Source organism: Microchirus variegatus, assembly GCF_963457635.1.
Source record: "Microchirus variegatus genome assembly, chromosome: 5".
Classification (NCBI taxonomy): Eukaryota; Metazoa; Chordata; class Actinopteri; order Pleuronectiformes; family Soleidae; genus Microchirus; species Microchirus variegatus.
Genome location: NC_139806.1, coordinates 26,413,810 through 26,433,025, shown reverse-complemented (window position 1 = coordinate 26,433,025; position 19,216 = coordinate 26,413,810). Strand labels below are relative to the sequence as shown.

The window sequence follows — 19,216 nt, the reverse complement described above, 5'->3', positions numbered from 1 at the left end:
ACCTATTTTTTAAAACAAATGTACCATTATGTAATTGAAATCCTGGGCTGCGTAAGCACATTTAAGTCAAATATGATGACTACACACTTAATATATACTTTGTTTTTATGGTGTTTCCACTTTTTACACAATGTCGCAGAAATAACGGCTGTTTTTTATTAGTTCCCAGTTGTTGTTATCATATTTATCCATTAATACACTCCACATAAGACATATTGTGTCTTTTTAATAACATATTGTCCGTCATAGCGAGCTATAGATGCTGAGCAGACACTAGAGTCTGACTAATAATGTGCTAATAGTGGTGAAGTGATCCACTCTTTACAGTGGGGGGAGAAAAATATGGCGACGGCTGTGATGCTGTGCAGATGAGGTAAATTTGCACCGCTATAAAGACCTCTCCCTGTCAACTAAATGGCCAGTTGAGCTGCCATATGGTTGTGCTGACATTATCTCTGGGTAATTAATATGGCATCTCGCCTGGCATCTGGTGGCATTAATCTAGCTGGGAGCAGTTCATCTTACAATGTCAGCGCTGCTGCGGGCCCCGACGTGAATTATCACTGCCCGGTGGAACAGGGAGGCAGGGACGAAAGGAAACAAAACACAGCAGGGTTAGGGCTTGTTGTTGTTGACTGTGTGTGTGCACGCCGTTTCACTTTCTTATAATAGAGGTGGCCTTTTCTGTGATTTTCTTGTTTCCCCCCCCTTAGATGAATAATGGTAAGATCTATCAGGTCGCTGAGCTGATTCCTCCGTCTCTGGGCTCGGTTCATGTTTGTGTGCTACTACAGATCACACTAACTGACTCTTGCTTGTTTTAATATGTATTTATGCACAATTTTTAACCTGTAAGATAAAGTCATTTCCAACATTTTTTTACCATCATTAGATGCAAACAAACCAGGATTTTGCATTTAGTACGGTTTGTGACGAGTTCAAACACTGATATCATATCTCATATCAAGCGTATGTGTCAAAATAGTTTTCTGTGTGGAACTCCACCCCTCTTATAAGCCCTCTCATCAAAGCTCCGCCCCTTGAAACACTGAAAGGAACTGGAAAACATGAGGATTTTAATTAATAACGTATTACAGACCTTAGATTTAAAGGTGCATTATGTAATAAATCTAAAGCAACTGGCCATAAAATCCTCCTAATATGTCACAGAGACTCAGGAATAATGTTCATATCACAAACTGAACTCACCAACAACAACAGTACAGAAAAAATATTTGCATTAAAATCATGTTTAAGTTTCGAAATCATGTTTTGGCATGTGGCGCCACCTACCGCCGTCTACCAATCATTGCAGTCAGTAGAGTCTCAGCTGCCGAGCAACCTCGTGTTGCCAGTTACGTCAGAAAACGAAAACTTAAAGACCTCTGTATTTTGAATTTGAATGTAGTAACTGTTATTGGCCACATTCTTACATATGGCACCTTTAACTGCTTTTCTATATTTTATAAATTACTCTCTATTTTCCTCTTTATCTTTATCCTCACATTTGTCAACATACATCTGTACTGTCATGTACGCTAATGGTAAAATAGCTAGACTTTGAGTAGCATTGATCCTGAACAAAAGAAAATAATTTTTTATGGTTTGTGCTGGGCATTTAACCGTCAACGATAACGCACATTAACGCACGAGGCGTTTCCATGGCGACTGATCGGAAAAAGAACACATGACGTCATGTTAACGTGTTAAACGTGTCTCTAAAGTAACGCTAAACTTTAAAAAACAGAGGTACACATATGCAGTACACAGGTACGCTGGAGCTAACGGAGCTAACTGGTAAACGGTGCCTGGACTCGACGTAACTTGCGTCTTTTTCGGGTCTCAAATTTCAAATGGCCTTGGGGTCACTGGACATCTAGTAGCATCCAGCAGGGGGCGCGTCAAGTGAAAAATATCATGCAGTATCATGACATTCTATCATGATATTTCAATGATATTTCAAAATAAAAGTATGTTGACATGGAGCGATATTTAGTTCACGATAACAATGTATTTACGATGCAAAATTGTTCAAGGACCACGAGTTTGAGACTTCTGCTTTAAACGGACATCCCTTCCCTCCTTTAGTTTGATGAATAATCACAGTCTTTCTTATATTAGACTTCAGGACTGTTGTATTTATGTCTCTCTGCGTCTTGAAGCACATCAGAGTGAGCAGACTGGAAAATGTAGGCTGGGAAAAGAGGACGAAGTCAGTGCAAGAAAACTCTTTGAACATGGCACCAGCCTACAGGTAACAGACTTCAGTTTGAAAATCAGTGTCCTCTTCCCGCTGACCTCCTTTTTTTGGGGGGGAAATGCAGGCGCGAGCTCCAAAAATAAGGAACATTTCTGTGGCGCCGTCCCAAATCTGAAAGATTGGGCACAAGCGAGAAATATCATCATTTGCATCATGGTTAACCGCTCGTGTGCCAAGTGCGTCACATCATATGACGAATCGGACTGCCTTTGAAACGTCAATTTGTAGAACAATCTTCTCAGCCTTGTAACTTAATCCCCACCCAGAGCCAAGATTGTTTACTTTGCCTGGATTTAAACATTAGCTGTAGGGGCTTGTGTGTAACAAACAGGAGGTGAGTGATGTAATTTGGGTGCAATGCATGTTATGTAAACTGCTTCGACTGTGTGCGCCTTATTTCCTCATTTCTGCATCTGTGTTGGCAGCTCTCGTGCTTCTGTTGTGCACCACATGGTATCTTTACTGCATCGCCAGGCCAAATGTACAATTAGACCCAAGCCCGTGTGCTCAGCATGCGACTTAAGACGCAATTTCTCTTTTCTCATCTGACGCAGCGTAGGAACCGCGCCGAGGAATGCTCAAAATGTAGTCTGTAATTTGTTGATCGTCATATAATGATTTTGTGAGAAAAAAATAGAATTTAGTCCAAGGAAAGATCATTAGACTGATTCTACTCAGATATGAAATGTCACTGAGTTGTATAGACGATAATACAGGCTTTACTGATCTAAAAACTATAATAATATTATAGTAAGATCAAAATAATGTGTTTATAGACAGCAGAGACACAATACAACAATGATATGAGCAAAAACTAATATAAAAAAAAAGCATTCATGTGATTATTTTTGAGAAGAAGGTTCAGCGAGGGGAGGATTTGACACACGTAAATTTTAATGAGAATTTCCCTGTGCAAGTGAGTCTTTTATCTGCAGATAATGCACACGTGAATACGGAGGAGGATTAGGACCACACAGGAAAAAAATATTTGAGTTCTAACGTTAACATAAAGAATTCTGAATTTATTTGTTTTAAAGTCAGAATTCTGAGTTTAAAGTCCGAATTGGGAGAATAAAGTCAGAATTCTGAGCTTAAAATCAGGATTCCGAGTTTTAAAGTCAGGATTCTGATGGAAATGGAATCAGTTTTAAAATAATAAAGGAATATCCCCATAACTAACACTAGCCCTGTACAATATAAGACAAGTGTAAATGACTTCATTATAAACCCTTGTGACCCTCCTTATTTTACTGATTGGTGCGTTTCCTCTTTTATAAACAGTTTGTTCTTTGGTCTCTTCAGACATATTTGCAGTTTGTTGTGTGGTGTGAGTGGAGTGTCTGCTCTCCAGGAAGCCACACTTGCCCACATGGGGTCCTGCTGTCCGGCGATATGCCAACAAATCACGACCACAGCGTGACGCCTCTGCCGCGATATTTCACTGAGAGACCTTTTCCGATCCATACAGTAGTAAATTACGGAAGGGTATTTATCCGTTTCCTCGGTGACAAGATGCATTTCTCCAGTTATGCTCCACGGAGGTACGAAAAGGTGTTTGTGACCTTTTCAGAGCAGCCGTGACCTAACGTGTGATGAAGCCCGATTGCAGATGAGAGCAACAACAAACACGGGAGTCTGCGTGAAAGCTAAAGAGCAGCGGGGAATGTCAGCTCGGCTGCTTTCCTTTCACTTGCACCTCGCTCTGCCTGACGCAGGCAGGATTGTTGTGACTGGTGTTTGTGGCGACTGTCAGTCGGAACGTTGGCAGCGAGCAGAGCTGGTGATTCCGCAGAGCGACCTGGCAGGATGGATGTTGCTGTGACTGATAGCTGAAGGCTTTGTTTACTGCTGTAAAGTAAGGATAGACTAAGGCGAGGAGGGAAGAAATGACTCTGGCAGTTTTGCAGTGAACCATGGAACTGAGTTACAGTTCGTCTTGTATAAAGTATCTTAAAGTGATACTTTGGTCAAAGTGGAAGTCACTTTTTTATTATAATATTACTTAAGTAAAAGTCATTATATGACATTTATTGTACTTAAGTATGAACAGTCAGTTTCTGATATTAAATCTACTTGAGTTTTAGAAGTAAATGTATTAGTGGTAGGGAAGGTTGTGGGTTAAATTCCTGGCTCTGCTCGTCTGTCCATGTTGCAGTGTGTGAATGGATAGAAAAGCTCCATGTACTGTATCTACTCTTCTCCTGATTTTATCTGGTAGTAAAAAATACTCTTCTTCTTCTTCTTGTGATTTTATTTGGTAGTATTCTTGTGATTTTATTTGTTGGTAACGCATTCTCTTCTTCTTCTGATTTTATTTGGTAGTAAGGAGTACTCTTCTTCTTCTGATTTTATTTGGTAGCAAAGAGTACTTCTCTTCTGATTTTATTTCATAGTAACGAGTACTCTTCTTCTTCTTCTGATTTTATTTGGTTGTAACGAGTTCTCTTCTTCTTCTGATATAATATACCAGACCGGATGTGTTCTCAGGCTGCGATCATCAGTGATGGAAAGATGATACCTGGTTAAAGTGAGCTAATGTCTCTCTCTTATTATTTGAGGCAGTCTAGACGCTGACTCTGCAGAAATCGTCAAATCGCATTTGAGAGACGTGACTAAAGTGAAATATGTGGAATTATAATATTGTCTGTGGTCTCCATGGTGCTTTCTTTTGTTGTCTGTTGTTGTTTTTTTCCTGCAGAAACTGTTGAATGTGACTCAGTTGTGGAAGAAAGAGCAGAAACGCAGTCTCCTTGACTGGAAATTGGAAAAGGAGTAAATCGCCTTTTGTTAGCGTGTTTACCTGCTTGAAGAAGAAAAAAATGCAGTATCGCCTCTTGTTTTGGTGTGGACGACGAAATGGAACCAGCCATTTTACTCTTTGTCCACCACATATGAATCAGAAAAACCTTTATTTTCACTCTTGCAGCTCAGCATAATTTGTTTTGAGTTTTATCACACCACTACGGAAGAGGATTAGGGCCAAACTCGGAATTCTGACTTTTAAAATCAGAATTCGGACTTTTCGGAGTTTTAAGTCAGAACTCAAATGTTTTTTTCCTGTGTGGCCCTAATCCTCTTCCTTACACCTCAAAATTATGTCTCTATTTTTATGATTCTTCATCTTGTGATGCCGACGTCACATTTTGTCGAGTTCATGGTGAATAATTGTAATTGAATTAAATAAAAACCATATTCGTATGTCACAGGGTCTCTACGTCAAACAGAGATGGCTACAGTTGTTTTATTTTAGGATTCAGACGCTCACATTTGGTCACTATTCCACTCTCTACACACAAACTATGGATTGGTATTGACATGAGCGAGCAGTAACAGTGGTTGAGGGCTGTGGTAATGGCCTGTGATTGAACACCTTGTGCTGAGGTCCCGCTGCTCTCTGCCTCATTAACTCTGGCAGGTCCTCTGTTCAGCGCGCTGCATTGCAGGCCACAGTCGGGACACGTTTAACTGTCTCGACGACAGTCCGAGGCACACAGGCGTTCATTCTTCAGGCTTAGGATTATGAGGCGAACGCCTAAACGCTCGCTCGCACTGAAACATTATCTTTTTTAAATTGTTACAGTCAAACGTGGCAGGATTCCTGTGGGGACCTCTGAGATAGTGTGGCTTCCACAAAGCATTGAGTAAATCCTGTGTTTGTCCATAGAGGAAGTGAAGGCAGGAAATGTTAAGGGGGGGGGGGGTGTTTACACGTGCAAACACAGGCTTCTCAGTTTGAAAATAAAGTGCATTAGTAGATGACATAAAAACAGAAATCTAGAGCCTGTAAGAGCAGTGTACCGTGACGTGTGTGATATTTTCTTTCTTAAAGGTCTAATGTGTATCATTAAGTAGGTTTTAATTGGGTAAAAATGAGATATACTGCGCATTCTTAAGTGTATAATTGTTTAGTGCTGTGTTACCATTGCGTTTGTGTAAAAGCATATGCCTTTTCATTTTTCACAGTTAGTTAAATGCATATACCATTGTTTATCACCCTTTTTTTAGCACTTTTGTAGGACTTATTTCACTATTTCTGAGACCACGGATCAATGTTGGATTCCGTTTACAAAAATTTGGTCTCGCGCGATCACGCGGAGGCCGCTTCACCACCAGTAAACGAAATCTGTGAGCGATTCAGTGCCGAATTAAAACACTGATCATAAAACAACTGCGGGATTAGAGAAGGAGAACTTTTATTTTATCGTTCAACACGAACAGATACTTTCAATGAAGTAAGAATACTCGCCCATACCATAGAGTCAGCTTTTGCTCCGTAAAGTGTCAGAAAACGTCGATCGGAGTTTTGTCAAACCTGGAAACGATGATGTTCTCAAGTCTTTGTTATATGGACCAAAGAAACCAGGAAGTATTCAAAGAATTCACATTTAAGACGCTGAAAACTCTCAAACCGATTAATCAATTATGGAAATAGTTGACGTTTCATTTAGAACTGATATTTTACATTTAACACCTCATACTGGACAGAACAAGCTTTATTTGACATCTACCATGCTATATCATAGAACATAAACTCTCGAAAGTGTTTACTCATGTTATAAATAAAGTCGGGGTCATTTTGCCAGAGAAGGTTTCTTTTTTCGTACTATTTAAGTCGCCCCCTGGTGGCCTTTTTCCCCCCCAGAGAGTGCAGGTTTCATGCACCTTCACAGACTTCATCCCTTTTTTATATACAGTCTGTCAAAGAGCCTGAGGGGCTGATGTGAAGTCTGCAGCTTAGTAAGAGCACCAGAAACTTCTAAATGCCATTTAAAAAATGGAGTGTAATGTCATGAATATCTTACTGATTGTAAGTTGCAGACCATTAGTGTGATCTCTTAAGACTTTCTCAAAGTTTAATTAGAGCTGGGTTGGTACATCATTGCTCTAACGCTGGTGCAAAAACAAAAGTGCAACCCCGGCTGCCTCCGCGGTTGTCCTCTAGCCTTGGGCTGTTTCTCAGATCTGTGCCCATCCGGACACTGTCACCTCCCATCGAGGAGTATTCCTCTCCATTACCAGCCTCTCTCCATCCCCTACTTAAATAACAGCAGCCACTGCCACTCCAGCCCTATTAAGATACTGCCGACACGACCGCAGCCCCCGCACACACACACACACACACACACACATGAGGAGCCGCAAACTGCCCAGGCTTTTATAAATAGATGGCGGGAGATGGAGAGTCTGGTCGGAGAAGAAGGTAAATTATTCCAAAACAACCAAACAGGACTGAGACTAAGAACCCCCACCACTCCCGCTCCTCCTTTCAGGTGTCACTTTGGGCTGACTCAATTTTACACTGTAATGGACCTCCTGGGTCAACTACTTTTCTCCTACCTTTCCTAGCCTTTTTTTTTTATCTCTCCTCTGCTCTCTTCATCTATCAGCAGCCGACAAACACCTTTACTCACTTTCCCTCCAACACACACATTATTCCCTGTACAGACGGCATGGTTTGCACCACTTAATTTCGTCCAACACTAATCAGAGTTTGCACTGCACTCGCCAAACTGTGGTTTGCTCACAAGGAAAGGGAGGCCAGTGCTGCATGGAGCTTGAAGAGGTGCCAAAACAAAACACTCTCCTCAGGTAGAAGTACTTTTAATTTGATGGAATTCGATTCGTGCAGGGCAACGTTAACGGGTTACACACCTATGTTCCGAAATCCCTACAGAATACTAACCCTAACCCTTACCCTCACATCGACTGATGTTGCTCCATCGGGAACATTGCGCTGGGGATAAATCTGCGCTTCCCCCAACGTGTACGGCTCGTTCCGTCCTGCGAAACATGTACCTCGGGCAGTGCCACGAAATCGCCCTCCACTGAAAGGCCAGGCCAGTATTTGAAATGTGGAGGTTACTCCATTGTAATCTCAAAGCGCTGGTCGGAACAGGGCAAGGAGGTCAAACCTCATAGGGCTTTCGGAACATAGGGCTGTCCCCACGTTACCGCACATTAGTACAAGACGTGCATGACGTGTTTCCTGACCGGAAAAAGACATACGTGTACATGTTAACGTGCCGGAGCACCGGAGTCCAGGCACCGTTTACCAGTTAGCTCCTTTAGCGCCGTAACGTACGTGTCTTTTTCCAGTCAGTCGTCATGGAAACAAGTCATGCGTTAATGTTTACGATGTTGACGCCATTGACGCTGTTAAGGCCGCATTGTACTTCTCCGACTGCGTAATGCGTTATCCGACTGCGTCACCAAGGAGACCCCTCAAGCCTTCATACTTCTGCGTCGTGGACGGATACACGCTGCAATTTCCCGTCCGATCAGTAGGGGTCGCTACGCAAGTTTGTTGTGCTTTTGGCTACAGTGAGCAATGGCGTACGAGAGAGAAAGACTATTGTTGTTGAAACAGTGGCCGTTTCTCACTTTTCTGTGTCACGGAACGCAGTTTTAAGATAATTTGAGGCGAGAAATTGGCCATTTAGAGTCTAAACATGTGCTGTGTGTGTTAAGATATGACGTATTTATAGTTCGGCAGCGACGTTGTCAGCGGTGATCAGCTCCCCCTCTGTGGACGCTCGGTGCTCACTGTGAGCCGGCACAGAGCAGCTTTGTCCTGAGGACCAATCACAGCTCTTGCCGTCTCCGTTGTCCCTTGATGGAGTAACGAACACTTAAAAAATATTTAGTGCAGTCGGAGACGACGCAGAGGCTCTCTGACAGGCTCTCCGTCGACGCAGAGGGCTCTGTGTAACCTATGTAGAGCACTTTACGCAGGAGTATAAATTGGGCTTTAATTAAATTGTGAAGTATTCAGATTTCTGTTTTTGTTTGGGGTTTGGAGGTGCTTTTGTCTTGTTTTCTTGTGTTGTTAATTACCAGAGCTTTACTGTAAAGTGGTCAAATTAGACACTTCTTTTAAGGATGAATGTGAGAAAAAAGAAACTATACTCTCACCATGTGGATGTTTTCATCTGCTGTTTGAAGGTAGAGGTGATTGGATTTTGTTGTGTTTTTTGTTTTTTTAGCACTGCTGTTAATGAAGCAAAGGAGAAAGTAGCTTTCAAGGCCTTATAGGTTTTCTGTTTTCATCACATCAGGAGATGCAAATCCGACCATGTAAGCATCGCACACAAGGGACTCACATAACAAATATTATAAATTCCCTTTGAAGCTCAACAAGTACAGTCCACATGCAGATGAAGTTATGTCTCAGTTGCTCTTTCCTGCTTCATTTGTGTTGGAAACACACTTTAAAACGCAGTGGTTGTCGGGGCTTTAACAGTGAATGAGTAGCTGCTGACACATGGATGTGACTCGCGACTGTAACTGCCGTAAAAACATCAAAGTAAAAATGTGGTGTGTCCGTCTTTTGTTCTGCAGCATTCTTTTTCTCTGTGTGTGTGTGTGTGCGTGTGTGTGTGTGTGTGTGTGTGTGTGTGTGTGTGTGTGTGTGTGTGTGTGTGTGTGTGTGTGTGTGTGTGTGTGTGTGTGTGTGTGTGTGTGTGTGTGTGTGTGTGTGTGTGTGTGTCTGTGTGTGTGTGTGTGTGCATCTGGGTTTCATATTTCCTTCATTTCCACGCCTTTGTCCAGGTCAGAGGTCGGTAACCTTTTACATTCCTCTTTTTTTTCCCCCCCTCCACTCGAAGTCTCTCCTCTTTGACCAAAGTCACTCTGTCAATCATCCTCTGGCCCTTTCACTTATTGTTCCTCTAAGACAATTAGACCAAAACTTTCCAAAACTTTTTTGTTTTCTTTTTACATTTTCCTACTTTAATATTACGTCCATTAACGATGACGGCTGGAGGAAAAAAGTCCTTGGCGAATACAAACACACTGACAGACCTAAGATACATGATAAACTTTAAAAAGAAGAAGGAGGGAGTGAGGTAGAGAGGGAACAAGGGTGAATAGGAGGCAGGCTTGTCAATCAAACCCACTTAAGTACTCAGAGTCCCAGAGGGATTCCAGAAGCAATTGACCCCAGTCAATGGTCTATTCACTGATAAAAGAAGAGGAGAGGAAGAGACGGGCAAGGAAAACAAAATACTGGAAAAAGAAACATCTAGCACTAGCTCTAGTTACGTTATGTTATTCACCAACCTCACTGTAGACAGGCTTAACTAAACTAAACTAAACCGTCCATCAACAGATTTTATAAATAAACTAACATTCTGCATTCGTCAGTTAGAGACTACGGAAGAGGATTAGGGCCAGTTTAAAGTCAGAATTCTTAGTTTTAAAGTCAGAATTCTGAGTAGAATTCTGACTTTAAGGTCAGAATACTGAGAATAAAGTCAGAATTCTGAGTTTAAAGTCAGAATTCAGAGAATAAAGTCAGAATTCTGAGTTTTAAAGTCAGAATTTTCAGTTTAAAGTCAGAACTCAAATATTTGTTTTTCCTGTGTGGCCATTATCCTCTTGTGACTGTAGGTGAAGCTAATGAAATACTGTTTTTTCCCCAGCTTTCCCTGCTGTTGGGGTCAAAACTATAAAGTTTTTCCTGAAGGTGGAGCACTCACAAAGGTTGATCCTTTAATGTGCCTATTAAAGAAAGAAACAAATCATTTGTGTCTTGTGTAAACAAAATAACATAAAATCTCCTCTGATGGTGAGGCTATAAGAAAAAGTGTACACATATACCATATGTCGTCCTCTGGGAACCATGAACCTCACTTGTAAATCTGACATCGTAGTCATGAATGCTCAACAAGGATCTAATGAAAACACTAAAATCGGAAAAGGATTTGTCAATAATTATTAATTTCCCACTAAAAAGTGTGATTTTTATCATTTTCTCCCACGGCTTTCCTCGTCCGTGTTCTCAATCTCCCGTCTTAACGTGCTCTCCACAAACTCCCTCTCCATCCTCCCTGCTATCATCATCCTTCAGCGGTGCATCCTCCCTCCATCCCCTGTTCTTTAGCGTTCAGTGCAGCCAAGACAGTGATTGATCTGGCGTAGAGGCTGTCGTGGGCCCTCCGCCTCCTCCAGTGGTTATGAACATGAGGCGGGCTGCTCTTCATAGATTTTTAAATTAGTGTCAGCTTTGCCCCAAAGATGTGTTATTGACTGATGAAATAGAAACTGAGCTCCAAACACTCAGTCCTCCCCAGAGTTTTCCCCCAGCCTGGTAATTGAAAAAGTGTGAAGGGAGTGTGTTCGCGGGAGTGTGCAAATGTGTCTGCGTGTGTGTGTTTTGTGGTTTATAAGTGTTTTTGTGTTTGCAACTGTGTGCTCTTTATCTCTGCTGGAGAAAAATGTGCACTGCTCGCTGCAGACGAGATTCGATTGAAGTATTGCAGAGGAAATCTTTATCTGTCTACTCACCCACCCTAAAACAAGAGTACTGTGTGGAACTACAGACCTGTAAATACAGTGTTTCTCATGTAGGCCGAGATGGTTCTGTGACAAGCCAGAAAATATGAAATAGAAAGCATGGGTCGACTACTTTGTTGTTTTTGCTGATTCGCTCCCTCCACCTGTCATGTGGAGACGCAGATTACTGCTCTGCATGGAGGCTCCACAACCGTGGTTGGGACTATATTTGCTCATTTCAAGGCCACCCTTGCTGAAAATGTGTGTGCATGCGACTTTCTACTGACTATTCATAACAAAAAACACCAATTGAAAAATTCCGGGAAACTAAACGATGCAGGTCACTGCGGCGCATGAGAGCTAGTGAAAGTAATGCAGAGTCCAGGGTGTTGTGCGCATTCAAGGAACCTTGCAAATTCCGTTTCTTCTGCATACACACATGCAGTCCACTCAGTCCTGTTGCCAAATGGGAAATGTATCATAACATACATTATCATATTATAGCCTATAATGATTAAAGGTGCCATATGTAAGAATGTGGCCAAAAACGGTTACTATATTCAAATTCAAAATAACAAGGTCTTTTAGGTTTCGTTTTCTGACTTAACTGGCAACCCCTGGTTGCTCGGCAGCTGAGACTCTACCGACTGCAATGATTGTTAGACGGCGGTAGGTGGCGCCACATGCCAAAACATGATTTCAAAACATAAACATGATTTGCAGTCTGCAAAATACATTTTTTTAATGCAAATATTTTGGCTGTACTGTTGTTGTTGGTGAGTTCAGTTTGTTATATGAACATTATTTCTGAGTCTCTGTGACATATTAGGAGCTCGTTGCTTTAGATTTATCACATAATGCACCTTTAACTTAGCCATGTAATAAAGAGGTCAAATTCTCATACATTATGGGAATTATTAACCATACAGAAGGTAAAATTATCGTACAAATATGATAATCATCGTAAGTCTGGCACCACTGACACCGCTGATCGAATGCCTGTTGCTGATGCATTCAAAGAACCCTGTAAATTCCATCACTTACTGTATGCAAACCAAATACCTGCTGCATTTGCTCGCTTGTGGTTTTGGATGCATGACTTGTACGGAAGTGACTTGTAGTCACTGGAGAAGTATGGAAATACACGATTGTTCGTATTTGGACATTTTCTTGGAATATTAAAACATTTACTGACATTTTTTTAATTTCTGGAATGTTTTCTTGGATGGATGAATCAGCCTTTAAAAATCTAAGTCGTAAATTATTCCAGCTCTCATCTCTAATTCCCCTGATGTGTTGTTTTCCCCAACGCAGGGTCGGACATGGCCATCTTCTGCCTGCTCTGTGGGAAGCGTTTCCAGACCCAGACGGCGTTGCAGCAGCACATGGAAGTCCACGCCGGCGTTCGCAGCTACATTTGCAGCGAATGCAACCGGACTTTTCCCAGCCATACTGCACTCAAACGTCACCTCCGCTCACACACAGGTCAGTGGAAATGCAACTGTGTGTTATGCATCTATTTATTCTCATGTCTGGCTTACATAATGGTTACAGATTGATCGATTGGTTGGTTCTTAATATTTATGTCTGAGGTTTATGGGTTTATGATGACATTAAAACCCTCCAGTTGCAGCAGTTTGTTCAATATTTTAATTAATTACAAGTTAGAAGTACAGATTATGTTACAGCTTGGTTTTGAACCAAATATTCTGCCTTCTCGCTCAGGCCTGCAGCAAATAAAAGGTTTTCCATCTGAAGCACGACCCAAAGAAATTAATACGCATCAGGACATTTAATACTCGTCCATTATGTCCTCATAAATGGGAAACTGAGGAAACTAAGAGTGGCAGATTAGCTCAGATATTCATCAGCATTTCAGACCAGATCAGATAGAATTCCCCTGCTGCTTTACTGTCAAGTCCAATTTTAACCCAAAATACCTAAAAGATTCAAGACCAAGAACTGAATATTTGAATTTGTTATGTTTCTCTGTGACCTCAATCTAAGTCTAGTGTCGAGTGTGGTTACTGTGTTTGAACCATTATAATGAAGCACTGAATTTATGTAACAGCTCAACTCATTACATAAGTTTGTAAATAAGTCACATGTAGCTACTTTTTGCCAGCATGTAGAAGTAAGTTTTAAGTGTTTTTTAACATTGAACTGACCACTTTAGCAAAGGTGCATCTGCTTAATTTGGACATGTTCAGAGGAGTTATAGGCCATTTTATGACTTTACAGGTAACCAGTGTTAGAGGTGAAGATGTGAGGACTCTATTTAAATATTTATTTCTCGATTAATCAAGTATTCTTTTGTCCCTAAAATGTAGGAAAATGTTGAAAAATGCCAATCAGTGTTTACCTGGAAATCACAATGTTCTCAAATGTCTTTTCAGTGTATATAAATAATATATAGATGTTGTATTTGTTTTCTGTGAAATTGTGCTAAGAAACCAGAAAAATTCCACGTTTAACCCTTTAAGTTACGTACCACGAAAAAAGCAAAGGAAAAATTATTTATTTGCATTTTTTATTATTTTATTTAATTTACTTATGATAACATTAAAGACAATCTCTCTCTCTCTCTCTCTCTCTCTATATATATATATATATATATATATATATATATATATATATATATATTTATTATTATTATTATAATAATTATTTTATTAGACCCTACACTATTTCAGATACAGGCCTCTACCAAACGGTTGAGACGTCTGTTCATTATAAACCTGGTTTGGATAATTTATAAAGTACAACATTCAGAGCAAGTCACATTAAGTGTTAGTGAGTTCAGCTTGATGCATTTTTCAATGAGATATAGTGACTTAAAGTGTGGTCGACCAAATGGTACCTTAAATGGTTAAGAAGTTGAAAAATCCGAAAGCTTGTAATAATAAGCTCTAAAATCCCTAAATGTATGCTGCTTATTTTTTTGGGGGGTGTCATATCCAGATTAAATTGAAATTGACGTGTGGATCTGAACCCTGACTCAGGTCGTGTATCAACCGTCAAGTTCAGACACAAATTAAATCAAATCCAAAACACTTGAATCCATAATTCAGTGGCTGTCGCTGTCAATCATAGGTGAGAGCTTTCCTCCGACAAAAGCTCCAAAATGTAAGAGTGTGGATGAAAATTATGTGCAGAGAATCATGGGCCCAGCTTAAAAAAAAAGAAAAATACAAAAGTTCCTAATTAATCCCTTACACTCCAACCAAAGTGTTTTACATCAGCGTCTCAGGTGAACCAGCACAATGCTGCTGCAGCGTTTCTACTCAGAAACTGCTGCTCAGGTCATGCTTAAATAAGCATTTGCAGAAGTGTCTGCGACTTTATTCAAAGAGCTCACACTCGATGTTTTACTCAAATAAATTCATAAATAAACAAGAGCAGAAGCAGCACAGAAAAAGATTTGCGTCATCATGAACCGCACGTATTTTAATCACCGAGACAGTCTGAGGTATTGATGCGTCATGAATCGCTCATGGTAACGTGGTTTTTATGTCGTTAAAATATTGACATTAAGGAAAAATTAATCGGGGGTTTTACAAGTCACTGCTGCTAAACTGAATTTTACTGTGTATTAATACACAGTGATATTGAATATCACTCCGTTAACAAGACTACAATAATTATCCATGTCTTTAAACATGATATATTTATTGGTCATTTTATGACATTTATTTGGACATATCGAGACTATCAGAGAGAAAATTCTATAAGAAAGGTTTTTTTATAGAAAATGCCTCTTCAATATTTGAGAAAACCATTTAAAATAAACTTTTTTACATAAAATTTTTAAAAAATGTATTACAAATACAATCTAATTTGTATCCTAATAATGAGAATTTTTTTTGTGTACATTTCTAGAAATTTGGTGTTCTAAATTGCGTATTCTAATGTGTATCAATTAGGCGTGAATATATTCCTAATAAAAAATAATATTTTATTTTTATAGCATCTTTCATTCCTAAATTGCAGCTTAAATTCACTGGGACCAATGTCAAATATCAAAGTCAAATACGACTTCATATGAAATCAGACATATGGACATATCTAGACTATCAAAGAGATCTTTCGATACTACACGATGTGAAATTTGAGAAAACCATTTAAAATAAACTTGTTTTGTTTATGTTAGTAATCAACTTCTACAGCGTTTAATGGTAATAGCTGCTGTAAACCTTAAAGGTATTCCTTCAGTTTGTCCTGCTCTATGTCTTAAATCAAAAATTAGAATATAGGGTTTTTTTGTGGGTAAATTTCTATGAATTTGTTGTTATAAATTAATGAAATCAGCAAGAAAAAGATCTATCTTTATTCATATAGCACCTTTTATTCTTAAACTGCAGCTTAATGTCACTATAACCAATGTCAAATATCAAAGTCAAATACAACTTCAAAATAAAAATCTTAGATATGTTAATATCTTCTCATATGTTAACATATGCTGCAATAAAACAAGCTTTATTCCAGGTCAGTGAAATGAAAAGAAATCTGCATGTCAGACTAAGCTCATTTCCACTTATTTTTCTTTTCTTTTTTCCTTTCCTTCTTCATCTGCTGCTGCTGCTGCTGCTGCTGCTGCTGCTGCTGCTCATGTTGTTGTTGTTGTTGTTGTTTACTTCAGTCCACTAGTAATTCTCTCGGTGCTCGCTCTCCACTGAGGCGAGGCCAGGATACTAATACATTGTTGCAAGGGAGCAGAGGTAGCCTGATGGATGTGGCTATTCAGACTGGGGGGGGTGGGAAACACACACACACACACACACACACACACACACACACACACACACACACACACACAACCATGACAGAATATGAAAACATGGAAATGAATCCCATTTCACCAGCAAAGGGATGGCGGCTTTTCTTTTTTCTCTCTTTTTCTCTCCCTCACCCAGCTGCCTGTCTGCGACCTTAAATAACAGTCTCACTGTCAGAGCCGATTTAGCTCACAGGCTCCCCGGATAAATATTTGAAACGAAAGGCAGAGAGATGAGAGCGGTCGTCCCTATTTACAAGTCAGGCGAATTCACCATTAGTCTGTGATGGTGGTACGAGAAGGTGGGGGTCGGGGCTGGCTTGAGCCGCCCTGTACAGTAGCGCTGCACACATGTGCAGACATTGGCGAGGACAGCGAGGAGGAGAAGGAGGAGGAGGAGGCAGCGTCTCCGTCTGATCCAACCTGCCGCAAATGTCACCTCGGCTCCGGAGATGAGACACTTTGAACCTCATCCCACAATGAGCCCCGCGCGCGTGAAAAAGCAATCGCTTAAATATGACGCCGAGCCTTTTGTCGTCGGTGGGGCAGATTATAAAGTCAGCAACTCATGCAGCCATCACCAGCTCCAGAAATAGGTCCTAATTTAGCATCAACCCCCCCCCCCCCCAAAAAAAGAAGAAGTGGAGGCACTGCATTCCTCTGCATTCACGCTTTGATGTTAATAATCGTATTCACACTTTTTTGCAGGGGTAACACAAGGGCAAAAAATAGGGTGGAAAAGCAGAGGCGACATACTCTCAGCCACTTTACTTTACTGTGTTCGATCATATATGTTTTGTTTTTACAGACAGATTCTTTTGTGCAAAGACGTTCATCAGAATAGATTAGAAATACTCAGCAAGCAATACGATACAAAAAAAGAAAGGAATCATCATAAAATAAATGTACAAATGTATAAGAAAATAAACAATGAGCCCGTCCAGTGAAAAGCGCCCGTAATACGTCCGTTTCCCGCAGTTCTTGATGGTCATTTTTTGATAAAAATCTTATTAAAACAGAATTGTGTTTGGCTGTAGTTTCTCCATCGACCGTGCTTTAAAATAATATCGTTATTTCCATAATCGATGAATCCGTCGATTAGTTTCTCCATGAATTCGTCGGTCCATAAAATGTCAGAAAAGTGTTTGTCAAACCCGGAAATGATGATGTTCTCCAATGTCGAATGAAAATATTCACATTTAAGAAGCTGGAACCCTCAGAAATCTTGCTTTAATCATGAAAAAAGCTTCGAACCGATGAATCCAGTAATTGTAGGGACGGTGGAAGATTTTTCTTTTCTTTCTTTTCTGGGATACAAATCACATTTGTATTGTCCAAAATGTGTGATATGTAACGGTTTCTCGTTTCAGTGTTTTAGAGAAGTGTAAACGCACCGAAAAATAATCATCTAATCATGAAATAATGTGCACTGATGCTGATTCTGTTCCCTAAAAGAGCAATTCAGCCCGACGTGCATATTTCCATCATGTAATGAAGTTAACCAGACTCACAGAGATGATAACATCTCACTTTTAAGCATTTTTCTTTGTTATTCGTCTTAAATTTGCTTAAAGTTCATCCACTTGTTGAACCTAGTGCGAAGATTTGTTTGACAGATTTTTGAACTGCACTTTGGCAGCGATTACTGCGTGAAGAGAGATTTGTAACGGGAGAAGAAGAAGCAGCAGCCGGGGTGTTGAAAGGTTGTTTTGGTTATATAACCGGATTGATGGCATTTCAAGGTTGCACTTAAGTTTAATTTGTGTTATTATTATTATTGGTGTGTTTGTTTCACGGCGTACAGTTGCTTCCTTTTAGCTATTCCTGCACAGAAATGGGAGTCAATCGCAGTGAGGTTTTAATACCGAGATCAAGCCCTAATTTTAATGGACGTTAAAGTGTGGCGTCTCATCCGCCGCGGAAAAGCTTTCTCGGTTATTGGCTGCTGTTGTATCAACTGACAACAAGAGAGCGGCAACAAGCACTTTTATGGGCATTCATTACGTCTGCTTCATTTTACCTGTCTGCACGCTCATCTTTTGAAAGCTGACGCAGGATCAGCGTTTAGGGCTAAAGCAAACGGAAGAGAGAGAAGGAGAGGAACCCGCTTTAATGGCGTTTGTTTCAGCAGCGTCTTTAATCTCGGCCGTCTCTCGCTCACTCGCTGTCTCCTCTGATTTCCCTCCATCCACCTGCAGTTTCATCACCCTCTATTAACATGCCAGACACAGCACACACACACACACACATTCCCGTCCATGTTGCCTCTTTGTTTTGCTTTATATATACTATATGTTTACTGTCACTTGTACAGTAAAGGTTCAAGTGCTGGTGCACAAACATACAATGTGAGCTCGTAACAGTAGCAGCTGTGCTGCACACACACACACACACACACACATGGTGTCTTTACAGACGAGGCCTTCATTAATATTCTGTTGTTGTGCACTGTCTGTGCGTGTGTGCGTGTTTTTTTTTTGTTTTTTTTCAACTCGGAGCCAATTTGCTGTCTGCTGTGGCGGTGGTGTTTTGTGTTCGCAGCTGTATTTGATAGTGCTACAGCCAGAATGAGAGAGAGAGAGAGAGACAGTTCTGGACCTGGCAGTGATGGAGCTCAGTGATTTACAGCCTCTTACCGTGTATAATGAACACGCCCCAGGTGCCCATGGGCACCCACAGTAGGCCTATGGGGAGTCTAAAGAGGTAATAGGGGGGTGGGGAGGTGGGTATATGTAAATGCAGAGATGTTGGTGCGGTGGTGTTTGTGTGTGTGGGGGGGGCGGGCGGTCAGGAGACGCAGGTGGCGATGCTCGGGGGCACCCATGGGTCCTCTCACCAACACAGTCTGTGGTTCCAGCTCACTGTGTTGGGTCCTCATCTGTGGCCTCACTGCCATGTGGTCACAGCAA

The 19,216-nt window shown here is 40.7% G+C and overlaps 1 protein-coding gene across 2 annotated transcripts in view; it reads left to right on the top strand.

Moving 5' to 3' along the window:
- zbtb16a (zinc finger and BTB domain containing 16a) overlaps positions 1 to 19,216 on the top strand; it is a gene marked incomplete at both ends in the record, with an annotated part of 138,526 nt that overhangs the window by 110,790 nt on the left and 8,520 nt on the right. For both annotated transcript variants that reach the window (XM_083889458.1, XM_083889457.1), the window contains one exon: positions 12,848 to 13,036. In XM_083889458.1, the coding sequence (XP_083745584.1) occupies positions 12,848 to 13,036 (189 nt within the window). The remainder of the gene's footprint in view (positions 1 to 12,847; positions 13,037 to 19,216) is intronic.